General features: G+C 45.0%; 1 protein-coding gene across 1 annotated transcript in view; it reads left to right on the top strand.

Moving 5' to 3' along the window:
- Positions 1-12,376, top strand: part of LOC138284455 (fatty acid desaturase 2-like) — a 100,928-nt gene that overhangs the window by 75,289 nt on the left and 13,263 nt on the right. Inside the window, exons 5-8 of the mRNA XM_069223229.1 lie at positions 3,393-3,518; positions 5,909-5,969; positions 7,507-7,583; positions 8,496-8,593. Coding sequence (XP_069079330.1) covers positions 3,393-3,518; positions 5,909-5,969; positions 7,507-7,583; positions 8,496-8,593 — 362 coding nt within the window. The remainder of the gene's footprint in view (positions 1-3,392; positions 3,519-5,908; positions 5,970-7,506; positions 7,584-8,495; positions 8,594-12,376) is intronic.

Genomic DNA, 12,376 nt, shown 5'->3' with positions numbered 1-12,376 from the left:
CGTCTGACAAAAAAAGCAGCACAGGGTACGACTCACACATGGAGTAAAGGAGGAGTTGGGGGTAAAGGAGGACTTAGAACAGTGGCTGTCCTTCCTGGGCAGCTTTAATCGAACACTCATATAGTGGGAACCGTGGGTGCAGGCAAGACAGCTGGAGGTATTCACTGACGCAGCTGGTCAGCCTGGACAGCTGCCCGCTGGCCCAGCTCATGGCACACTAATGGTACTACCAAGAATATAACTCTGCTGGAACTCTTCCACATCTTAGTTGTGTTCACCATATAAGGGACATATAAGGGTCAGATTACCAGGCGCTGGTCCAAGGACCGAACCTGTGGACTGCACTGTTCCCGGCGGTAGTCTCCCTCCTGCTCCACTTAGTGGGATGTCAACTAAGGGATAACATTGCAGTGAGGGCACATTCCAGGATGTGAGAACACTGTAGCTGACACAATATCTCATTTTCAGTGGCAGCAATTCAGGGAGTTGGTGCCTTACGCAGACCATTGTATGGCTTTGGTGCCCGAGCAACTTTGGGGACTAGTCGACCCGACCTGACGATGCTGGTTGATAACGCATTAGCCCTGTAAAACAGCAGCATAATACCTCAAGTACTCAGAGGTATTCCAAAGAGTGACTGACAAAGGAGGGTTGGGTACAGTTACCAATGAAGAGGCGCAGAGGTTCATATATTTGGTTTTCGTGTCGGGCAAGACCAGTACTTGGGCGCAATCCCTCTTCAGCGCAGTTTCCTACTATGCAAAGTTAGTGTCTGGGTCAGATCCGGTCAAGTCATTTTACTGCTGGGCAGCCATGAAGGGGTGGGGGAGATTACAACCCATGTGCCAAGATCAGCGTTGTCCCCTGGAATTACCTATCCTGGTGAAGATGGTAGCAACTCTTCCCAGGGTATGCAAATCGGTTCACAAAACCATACTGTTTAAGTCAGCATTCACACTAGCATTCTTCGGGGCCTATTGTATCGTCGAGATTGTTGCACCCTCCAGAACAAACCCCAGGTCGGCTTAACTTCAAGAGGAAGATTTACACACGGGAGACAACTACATGATACCTCACCTGCAGAGGTCAAAGATGGACCAGATAGGGAGAGTGAAATACTCATGGTTAGACTGCCTGGAAGACGGGGCACTTTGCAACATGAGGGCCTACATTACTACAGGGGTGCAGAAGGGGCTACCGTTGTTATGGCATGAGAATGGTTCCTACCGCAGTCCCTTTCAATTCATACCAGTACTTAGATAGCCATCGTCAGGGCAGGGCTCTCGTCAAGCAAGTTCGGGTCTCACTCATTTCACATAGGTGCTGCCATGACAGCGGCAGCGGGTGCGCTAAGCAAGGACCGTATAAAAAAGATGGGCTTCGGGGCGTCAGGTGCTAACAAACATTACATCCGGCCCACAGGTCCCTAAGTCATGTTGTTTTCTTCTCACAACAGGTCTCCCTAGCAACTGGTGCAGAATATGGGTGGTAGGCCACTCGTATATTATGCAAGCTCAGCAGTGGGTTATGGCATGGAAGAACTACAAAGGATTGTGGTTGCAAAACACATTGGTGACTTGGTTAGGAAAATCAGGCCTGAGGTGGACCCAGCTGCCTCCTGCCACACAGAGCGCCTTGCTGCGGGAGGGAAAGCCAGATGCTGTGGTGATACACTTAGGGGGTAACGGCTTAGCATGCCTGGGAAGGAAGGACCTGCTAACGACAATGATGTTTCGGCTCAAGGTGGTAGCACGGCTGTTATGCTCCACCAGCATCCTGTGATCTGAAATCATAGCAAAACCAGATTAGAGATGGGCTATGGACTGCAGGACAGTAGAGAGATCCAGGAGAAAGCTAAATATTTCCATGATAAAGGTATGCAGGGCAAACTCCTGGGGCTTCGTGAGACATGGTTTCATCAACCTCAAGATACTAGGATATTATGAGGTAGACGAGGTACACTTGACGGGGGTAGGCATGGACATGGTTTTGCTCCACATTGTGGGGATTTGGAGCAATTAGATTTCTCTTAGGGGCAGAAAGGGGGAGATGCATGTGGTTAGGAAACTACAGGCAGCGTGGCGGAGGCAAGACAGAGAAGGCCAGAAGCATAATAGCCTAAAAGAAGGCCTTCTCCATCAGTGTCCTTGGGATGCCTCATGGCAAGGGCATGGGGAGCAGGTTGGGGCCACCAAAGAGTCAGCAGCGGGCAGACACAGCACTTGCAGCCCATGCAAGGCCGACGGGGGATTGCCACAGAGCCTAGTAGCCTCCATGCACTGGGTACCTGACCAAGAAGGCCATTGTAGAGGAGGATCTGCATGGTGACTGACGGCAAGCAGGATGATAAACAATCCAGGTGAGCTATAAAAAGGCTTAGAGCCCAATAGTTCATACATAGAACGTATATATGGTCACTAGATGTGATGCTTTTGATGTGCCATGCAATGATCAATGTAATACAACTGCAGCCGTTAATACTCCAGCAACATCCCTCCTCTTGTTTGTTGGAAGGGGGAGGGGCGAGTAAAAAGGTCATGGAGTGTATGGACACAAGAATGGTCGGACAGGGGCTGGTGGTCTCTCGCATGTATGGAAGGGGTTTCAGTTATGAGCCACTTAATTGTAAACCAGACCTCGTGGCTTTGCCAAAGGCACCACCGTGCCTAATTTGTGTTTCAGCAGCGGCACGACAGATGAATGTCTATGACCAAAGGTTCATTCCTCTAATGGAATCTATTTAAAAAAGTAAAGCAGCCTTTTGGCATTCCTAGCCATTCATTTCTTTTGACGTAAAAGAAACCAGTGTTTCTTGCAGTTAAAAATTAACAAAAAGGGTCCATTTTGTATAAGTACCTGTTTCACTTTGTACCTGGTGAGTGAGGAAAGCAAGCAAGTTCAGCTTCTCCAGTGGTAAAGTTCAGTCGACTCGTTCTCCTCCTAGGGAAAGTTTGAAGAAAAAAAATCGGTCCAAATAGTGTTTTTTTATGGCTCAAGTTCCAAGTGTATTTGCCATAAAGCCATATATTCTGAGGAGACACTTATCAAAAATGCAAATGCTTGTCATGGTGTGCCAGTCAGGCGTGACCCTCCCCACTAGTGTGGAGGGATTCATTTGTAAATAATGGAGGCATAATTATGTATTTTTATGTACAATTGATGGTGTGTCTGCCGCTCACTGTTGCTTTTGCCTCACCACCTCAAGATGTTCTGCCCTAGCCCAGTTATCATAGCATGGTTTGCAGATGAATATTTGGCACAAGAGGTCTTTTATCCAGTGGCTTTCTAGAAAAGGTGGCCTCTTCCTTGTGTGTCGTGTTTTAGTCCCTTGTGTTGGATGATATTCTGTGTCTGTGGTTGTTCTCATGAGATCCCTCTCCTCTGTCCTCAAGGGAGCCTCTGCAAACTGGTGGAATCACCGACACTTCCAGCACCATGCCAAACCCAACATCTTCAAAAAGGACCCGGACGTTAACATGGTGCATATATTCGTACTGGGAGAAACACAGCCAGTGGAGGTAAGAGCCATCAGCAGCAACAAAAGGGCGTTCAAATAAAAACAAGAAAAAGGGCTGAGCTGAGCAGGCAAGAGGGCAGGTGGTAGTAGGGACCTCCTCACTTCTTAAATTCCGCAAGAAGCTGAAGACCTTGTTTTCGAGAAGACTCCCAAGGTCCTAGGCACGCCAAAACCCACAAATGCTCAGCGCCAGGACACCATTCCTGGTGATAGTGTGCTCTATAAATCTGCATAACACAACATAACAGGCAATATTCCGACAACAATGTTCTGGTACCACACCGTTTTAGAGCCAGGAAAAAGAGTGAGAAAAACAGAGCTTGGAAAAGGATAGATAATCCTAGTTTATGGAGTATAACGGGTGAAACACTGTTAGAAAAAGGCGAGGGAGAAACAATGTTAGAGGGATGAGAGAGAAAGTGTTAGAGAGGGAGAGAGAATGAATGCAAGAGAAAGGCAACAGTGAACACGAGTGTTAGCGAGGTGAGAGAGAGAACCTGTGTTTGAGATGGAAGCGAGAGAACCAATGTTAGGAAAGGGCAGCAGGGGGACCAGAGTTGGTGAGGCAAGAGAGAACCTGTGTTAGGGAGAGGAAAGAGAGAGATCCAATGGATAGAGGAGAGAGAGAACCTGTGTTAGGGAGAGGAAAGAGAGAGATCCAACGGATAGAGGAGAGAGAGAACCTGTGTTAGGGAGAGGAAAGAGAGAGATCCAACGGATAGAGGAGAGAGAGAACCTGTGTTAGGGAGAGGAAAGAGAGAGATCCAACGGATGGAAGAGAGAGAGAACCTGTGTTAGGGAGAGGAAAGAGAGAGATCCAATGGATGGAAGAGAGAGAGAACCTGTGTTAGGGAGAGGAAAGAGAGAGATCCAACGGATGGAGGAGAGAGAGAACCTGTGTTAGGGAGAGGAAAGAGAGAGATCCAACGGATGGAAGAGAGAGAGAACCTGTGTTAGGGAGAGGAAAGAGAGAGATCCAACGGATGGAAGAGAGAGAGAACCTGTGTTAGGGAGAGGAAAAAGAGAGATCCAATGGATAGAGGAGAGAGAGAACCTGTGTTAGGGAGAGGAAAGAGAGAGATCCAACGGATGGAGGAGAGAGAGAACCTGTGTTAGGGAGAGGAAAGAGAGAGATCCAACGGATGGAAGAGAGAGAGAACCTGTGTTAGGGAGAGGAAAGAGAGAGATCCAATGGATGGAAGAGAGAGAGAACCTGTGTTAGGGAGAGGAAAGAGAGAGATCCAACGGATGGAGGAGAGAGAGAACCTGTGTTAGGGAGAGGAAAGAGAGAGATCCAATGGATGGAGGAGAGAGAGAACCTGTGTTAGGGAGAGGAAAGAGAGAGATCCAACGGATAGAGGAGAGAGAGAACCTGTGTTAGGGAGAGGAAAGAGAGAGATCCAACGGATGGAGGAGAGAGAGAACCTGTGTTTAGGGAGAGGAAAGAGAGAGATCCAATGGATGAAGGAGAGAGAACCTGTGTCAGTGAGCAATAACAAAAGCCAAGATGGACAAAAGAAGCCAACAAGACCTGAAGGCATCGGAGTCGCAATGGGAGGGCAGCCGGAGCTCTTTGCCATTCGGTTTTTTGGGGCCTCCGTGTACATAATAGAAAGCAAGCCGGACCTGTTCCTTTGTGACGCAGCTAATACGCCAACATGGTTAAGTGGCGCCCAATACCTTTTCTCTTTCCCGGTGTACTTCTCATTAATTCCGAGCTGCTCCTTGGATTGACATTCAGAGAGGGACCACAAACAAATGGTGTCTACTCACCCTACAAAGGTTTCTGACGTTCCTGTCCGGAGGTGGTAGAACATAGCTGCGTAAAGAGAAGAGTGCCAAAGTGAAGGAATGGAAGGGAGAAACGAAAGCCTGAGAGAGGAGAGCAAGCACCTGACATGGTGAAAAGAGAGAAAGAACCAGTGTCCGAGAAAAGAACACGAGAGAGCCAGGTCTAACAAGATTATAGGAAACAATAGCCGGACAAAGAGATCATACAACCAGGGTGTGTAAATCTGAAGAAAGGAGACAAGAGTTAGACAGAGGAGGGAAGAGGAGGGAAGGTAGAGAACAGGAATCATGTATAGCAAAGTGCAAGATTAAACCAACACTAGAGAGAGAGAGTGAGTACGTGAGGGAGAGAAAGAGATAGAGATAGCGAGAGAGAGAGAGAGAGAGAGACAGAGAGAGACAGACAGACAGAGAGAGAGAGCCTGGGTGTGAAGAGAGAGACACAAGGCCACTTAGTGGAATGACTGAGATTGAGAACCAGTAAATGAACTGGCCCTGGCCCATGCTCTTGGCTTAGGGCAGAGTGTCTAGGATGGGAACGGTACAGCACACTCCCATTAACTCATGCTAAGCTGTCCCTTGTGTTCTTTTCTTCTGCAGTATGGTATGAAGAAGAAGAAGATGCTGCCTTACAACCACCAGCACGAGTACTTTTTCCTGAGTATGCGCGTTTTGAAGCTTATTGTCTGCTCTGGATATGCTTCCCTAGATCTTAGGTCACAATTATCTCCTTCCCTATTGCTTGTTCTTTTCTACAAGGTATTGATTTTACATACCTGCGGCCAGATTTACTAAGGGCTTGCGTCCGTAAACCTGGGATTGCGTCAAAAGTGTATGCATCCCCAAGCGAGGCGTAACAAAGCAAAATGTCTTTATTTCTCGTCAATATTTCCTGTTTAGAAAGAGGAAAATGCCCCTAAGGATTGTTTTTGCACTGGAAGGTATTGTTTCCTGTACAGAAACAGTCCTGCCTGTAACTCAGGCACCCATGTACCATGGCACAAGGGAGCCTGCGTTGGCACTAGCAGTACACAGTGCACCAGCCCAGGGAGAGGGCAGAAATGCATCATAGCTCAGTAGATATAGCACATTTCTGCTCTCTGCCTGTCACACAGTGCAGCACAGCAAGTTGTCCTGCTGTGTTCCATGATTTCTTAGTAAAACTGGCCCCTGCTTTCTGACTGGTGTTTAATCTGCTTTGCTCTTTAAATCCCTGTGTTTTATTCTCTGGTTAGTGTGTCTCCTTTTCTAATGCGATCCAAATGATTTTTTATTGGCTGTTTCTCTTACGTATGTTTACATGCTCTGTCACTGAAACCAGATTAGTTGTATCTTCCTCTTTGAATCATACGGTTTTCTAACCTGAGTGGTTGTTTCTTTTCTGTGTTTAGGAAGTTATCACTCTCTGCCTCCTGTTTGATTGTTTTCCCTCTGTGCGCCATTTGTGTTTGCTTCTTAACTGTTTCTAATGTTTACTCAGAAGATACTATATCGCTACATTGTGTTTGACCAATATTTTTCTTAATATCATCTGCATCTGCCTGTCAGTCGGTGCCCTTGATCATAACGTACTCACCCTTTATTGCCCAAATAGGTTTTGATAGTCTTCAGTGTTCATTAAATCTTTTATGTCTGATTCATGATTGGTTGTTTTCCTCTGGGCTTATTAGATAACATGTACGTGCCTGGTGGTGAGGTGTTGCTTCTTTTCTATCTATAGTTCACTCTTTTTATTTTCTTCCTGATTGTTTCTCCTCTCTGATAGATTAGCTATCAGGTCAAAACCAAAGTCAGCCCTGGCACAAATGTTGAAACCTGTCCCTGTAGAAGAGGATTATGGGGACTTTCATTGTTGGGTCATGATAGCCTACCAAGCTTTAAAAGCAGCCCTCTAGCCAGGAGGCTAACAGGAAAATGGCATGCCAGCCTACTAGCTATCTACTGTGCTTTGGATATTCTTATTTGTGAACAACAGCCTTGGTAAGCTGGTTCTGATCAGTGTTGTTTAGTAACTTTTCAACTGGCTTATGATTGGCTATTTTTGTTTCTGATGTTTCTTCTTGCTTTATAGACACTTCTATTTATTGTCCTAATTGATTTTTATTTTCTGTCTCATGTATTTGATCTCGATTGGTTGTTTATCTGTACTGTAAATGGCTTGCCACCACTGATGATCTCTTCCTCCTTTCTCCTGGAAGTTGGGCCACCACTCCTCATTCCTGTGTACTTCACTGTCCAGATTATGAAGACAATGATCACCCGCAAGGACTGGGTGGTGAGTATGTGGTGCTGCCATCACAAGACATCAGTGGTGGGAATTGTTGGAAAGGTTCCTCAGTGGAGGTTCTATTTCTAGGACATCAGAAAAACTCTAGAGGTCTTTCTCTGATTAAGGTTTAATCTTCACCTCTACCACTCTCCTTAGTACAGTAAGGTCATGCAGGCACCTCACACACCCTAGTGCTGCAGGGGTCTGCACAGGACAGGGGCTCTGATGCAGAGTAGAGAGGAATTTCCATGTTAACATTAGGGCTGATGGTACCCATGCTGTGCCACTGGCACAGGGTCAATCCTACAGGCATATAATAGCAGGCATCTATAGAGGACCTCCCCATATGGGTGAACCATATTTCCTCTAGGAGCATCAAATATGGCAACACATCCAGTAGATGGGTGAGTGTCACTTTGCCTCAATACTTATTCCGACCACTCTCTGCGGTCATACTGTTTCAAGCTGCTTTAAGGCTCACCAAGTGCTTCCTTCCATTTTTTTAGTACAACTTTTCTGATAGTGTCAGGAGTCTAGCACACCACCTGTTCAGCACCTTTACATTTTTTAATGCTGAGTGATGCCATCCCTATACTTCTAATTCTGTGAGACTCTAGAGGGCCTCCGCTACACTTCCATGACTCCCTCAAGCACACCCCTTCTTTTCTAGCATTCCCCTTATTACTGAAAGTATTTATGACCTATCCCTACTTTTCTACTTCTCTCCTCAGTGCTTGAGTCCGCCTAGTAAAGACCATGAGGATTAAATTGTATTTACTAGCATTGACCTTTCCTGTCACTTAGGGCCCTTTTGCGGGAACGAAACAGTCTCCATTATGGATGTTATCTTCTTTATGGTTGCACATTTAAATAGGAAATGGGCAACAATTAACTCAACCCTCCTTTTTGCCCCTCTAGGATCTCATCTGGTCCTTCACCTACTATTGTCGTTACTTCGGGACCTATGTCCCATTCTTCGGAGTATTGGGATCCCTAGCTTTGATTTCACTTGTCAGGTAGGTGTGTATGTGTGGTTTGTGTGTGTATTCATGTGTGAGTTCTGTGTGTGTGTGTGTGCATGTGTATGTGGTGTGCATGTGTAACGAATGTGTGGTTTTGTTTGTGTGTGTGGATGTTTGTGTGATCCATTTAATTCCATGATGTACGCACCCCTAGCCGCTGTGGAAAATGCACTGAACTTCATCAGTTACCTTTTTAATGGATCAATATAAGCCTGCATTGTTTCCTTTGTGTTTGGTGTCTCAATTCACAAGCAAAAGGAGCAGCTAACCATCAACAAGTAAGAGATGGCGTCCTACCCACCACACCAAGAGAGACCACAAGTACGGAAAGTTTTCAGACACAATAAAGATCAGATTTGAACTTCTCCTGGCTTCAAGTAAACCAGAGCTAAAGTTTTAATATGACCCACATGTTTAGTTCAGATCACAGTGGCTGATTTAGTTACGTGATCGTAACCCAGATATCTATCAAGTCAACTCATTGTGGTTCCAACTTTCATAAATTGATATTGTCCCATCCTAAGTATTCCTCCTCTAAACAACATAACCATGTAAATTGTAAGCAAGTGTACTAAATTGCTTGTCAGCAAAGCCTATATCTAGGTGTCTGAAGATGAGTAAACCCCATTGCTACGAAGTGAGTGGTGGTACAGGGTGATGGGATGTTGAACATTGAGGACTATATGCAGAACAGTAAGCTGGAAATAGGTGCCTTCCATTTCTCGCTGATGTACGAATGCCATTAAACCATGTAGAGGAGAAGGACACTTTGTGGTTTTTGGAACCTGGTGCATCCCTAGTCCTTACCGGAATATACTGGATGCGCTGGTGGCTCTTCAGGGGCTTCTGGTATTATAGGTTAGTGCCATTGGTCTGCTTGGTGCTGTGTTCTGCCAGTGTAATGTGTTGTTTTTGTTTTTATTAGAAAGGATGGAAGTTGGTCTGCAACAGAATCGGTGGTGTTTATAGCAGTTCTCTGTGGTATGAACAATGATAGCAGTTATTATGATAAGGAGTGTTCAGAGTTGCATGAATGGGTCGATGCTTTGCATGTGGAGTAAGTGTTATAAGTCATGGTATGTTTTGGTGTGAAGATGGGATGTACTAATGGGTCATGTGGTCTGTTTTGGTAGAACTAGGGACTGGGTATGATTGGGGTGCTACTTACTTCTATTATTATGTTATAGAACAAGCATGGCATGGATAATGTCCCCCCAAAAATAGTGGACTATTCTTTTATGGGCACCGAGGTCTGGAATAGTGTTCCTCCAAGAAACACGTGTATGTTGTGGTCTTCAGGACGTTGGACGGCGAAAGAATATGTCTATTGAAGATTATATTCATAACGCTGTTGACATTAATTTTTTTTAACAGAGAATGGACAGGAAACCCCCAGGATGTTGACAGATCATTTAATTACATTGTATCTGGATCATTGATAAGTCTGAAGAGCAGGTCACAAAATCAGGCTCAGGATACACTTATGCAACTTGCTTGCCAGGCTTTCTATGGTTGATGTTTCGAAAACGCAGCATCGGACTGAATAATGTACTCCTTCCTCTACTTCTTTTGCTGTGCACAGCATGACTCCTATAAAAGATTAGATTACTTTGTGAGTTTTGAATCGTGGAAAGATTCAGCTGAATCGTTCCCCTTTACATTTACCATATGTCCAATGATGGCTAAGAACCTACATTCTGACATGGTTACTCTGAGCGTAGGCTCTGTAAAATGGAGAACTTTAAATTCGTATCTGTGAAAAATTGCCCACATTTTTTTATTTTATATTAAGTAGAACTTAAGGACTAATGAGTGAGACTCAATGTAGGTGTTTTTGGGGAGATTATGTATCAGTAGAATATTTTAAATAAATCCACAGATTGGGGGAGCTACTGGTAAACTTGAGAGTGAGATCACTCAAATGGAGAGGGACCTTGCTTGGGCACCTCCCTATAAATCTCAGGGAGCAAATTCTATGAATAAATTACATCTGCATTACATAGGAATGATGATACATTTTAGAAGATACTGGTCTGGCTATTGTGAATGGAGTCCCATAGACTCAATTTTGAGAGTGGTTGATGAATATAGAGAAGATGAGACCACTAAAGCAGCGATTAATTGTGTTTTCTATAAGGACTTTTGAGTGCGTTATGCTCTGTTGACTCCAAGGGACTCGGAGCTTATCATAGAGTATATTGATAGAGCACATTTGTTTATCAACATTGGCTTAGATGAGAGAGCAATTACACAGACTACTTACTAATATGGAGTTGAAGAATGTTTTACAGGATATGAAGAAAGGGAAATGTCCAGGCGTGGATGGTCTGCTGCTAGGGTTTTACCTGTGTGTCCACCAGGCAAGGGAGCCCATTATTGCTGCTCCTCTTCTCCCTAGCTAAAGAGCCATTGGCAGGAGTGATAACAAATAAAATGTATGGATTGGAGACATGACTCACATAGTGTACCTTTAGGTGAATGAAAAATTCGTGTACCTGACTGTTCTTGAATTGGACTGCTACAATTTCTGGTTGAGTATGGGAATGTGTCGGGGATCTGTCAGTCCTTAAAACTAATTGGCGAAAGTCCCTCCTTTCCCCTCTTTATGTCAACATTGACGATTAGAAATAAATGGTAAATACATCTGGGAGAACACATTTTAAATGAGGACTGGCAAAGAATACACAATACCTAACTCCAGTGGTCCTAAGAATGATGTACCCTGCTAGCAACAGACAGCTGTTCCAGATGCCATGCTAGAAATGCAAATTTCTCAAACAGCATTTGATTGGCCAGAGGAAAAGTAACAGTGAGACAAATCTGTGTGTCGATTGTGGGAAACTGTTGGAGCCGTGCTTACAGTGACACTGAGACACTGTGTATTGGCATTGCAGTGAGGTATAGAATGGTGGCTGCATGACACCAGCCTGGCCTTTGTGGACTGGCTCCTCGATTTGAATGAGTGGCTGCTGGTGGAAGAACTCTGCAATGCAGTGTGAGGACAGATGATATGGTTGTCAAAGATTTCTGTGATTGGAGGGAGATGTACTGACACTTGTCTGATGACAAAGTGGATGAGGTATTAGCTCCTTAAATGAGAGGCCAGTACCAGATGCCAGAGCCAGTACCAAAGAAACTCAATAATCTGTATTTCACATGCATGAAAAGCGACCATTACAGATGTCCATGTATTCCACACGTTGAGAAGTTTTACAATAAACAAATTATATTAAAGCTGGTCTGGAGCATTCTGATTGGGAAACAAACAGGACACGCCTCTTACATTTACAGCTTAATTCAGCAAAACACACTCATGATGATTTAGAATTATGTCCAAGTCTGTGTTTTTCTGGGGCAGTAAGACCGACTGCATTGGATATGTGCAGGATCCTGAGAAAAAGTATGGGAGTCAGTGGGAGTGCTAACAAATGGCGGAAAAAGACCAGTTAGATTCAAAATCCAGGCAAGGAGCCACTAGACATAACAAGCCTGGTCTGGCAGTTCAGGGTGGACTGTTCTCATGAGAAGCAGGGTCAAGGTTGATTACCAGATGGCTGGGTCCAAACTGTGGTGGCATGGTGGGCGACAATCAATGGATTGGGATGCAGCCCAAGTGTTCGCCAGAGGCTGAGATTGATTCAAGTATTCTATCCATCACTTTGTTTTTTGATTCCCTAAGTGTGATACGTATGCCCAGACGTGGGTCCCATGATCACTGTGCCACTGCAATCAAGCTATACCTGGCTGTTGAGCCCATAATTAGGGCAAAACTAGTCT

This window comes from Pleurodeles waltl, chromosome 3_1 (genome assembly GCF_031143425.1).
Source record: "Pleurodeles waltl isolate 20211129_DDA chromosome 3_1, aPleWal1.hap1.20221129, whole genome shotgun sequence".
Taxonomy (NCBI): Eukaryota; Metazoa; Chordata; class Amphibia; order Caudata; family Salamandridae; genus Pleurodeles; species Pleurodeles waltl.
Note: the sequence above shows the minus strand (reverse complement) of the source record. Positions and strands in the feature narration are given on the sequence as shown.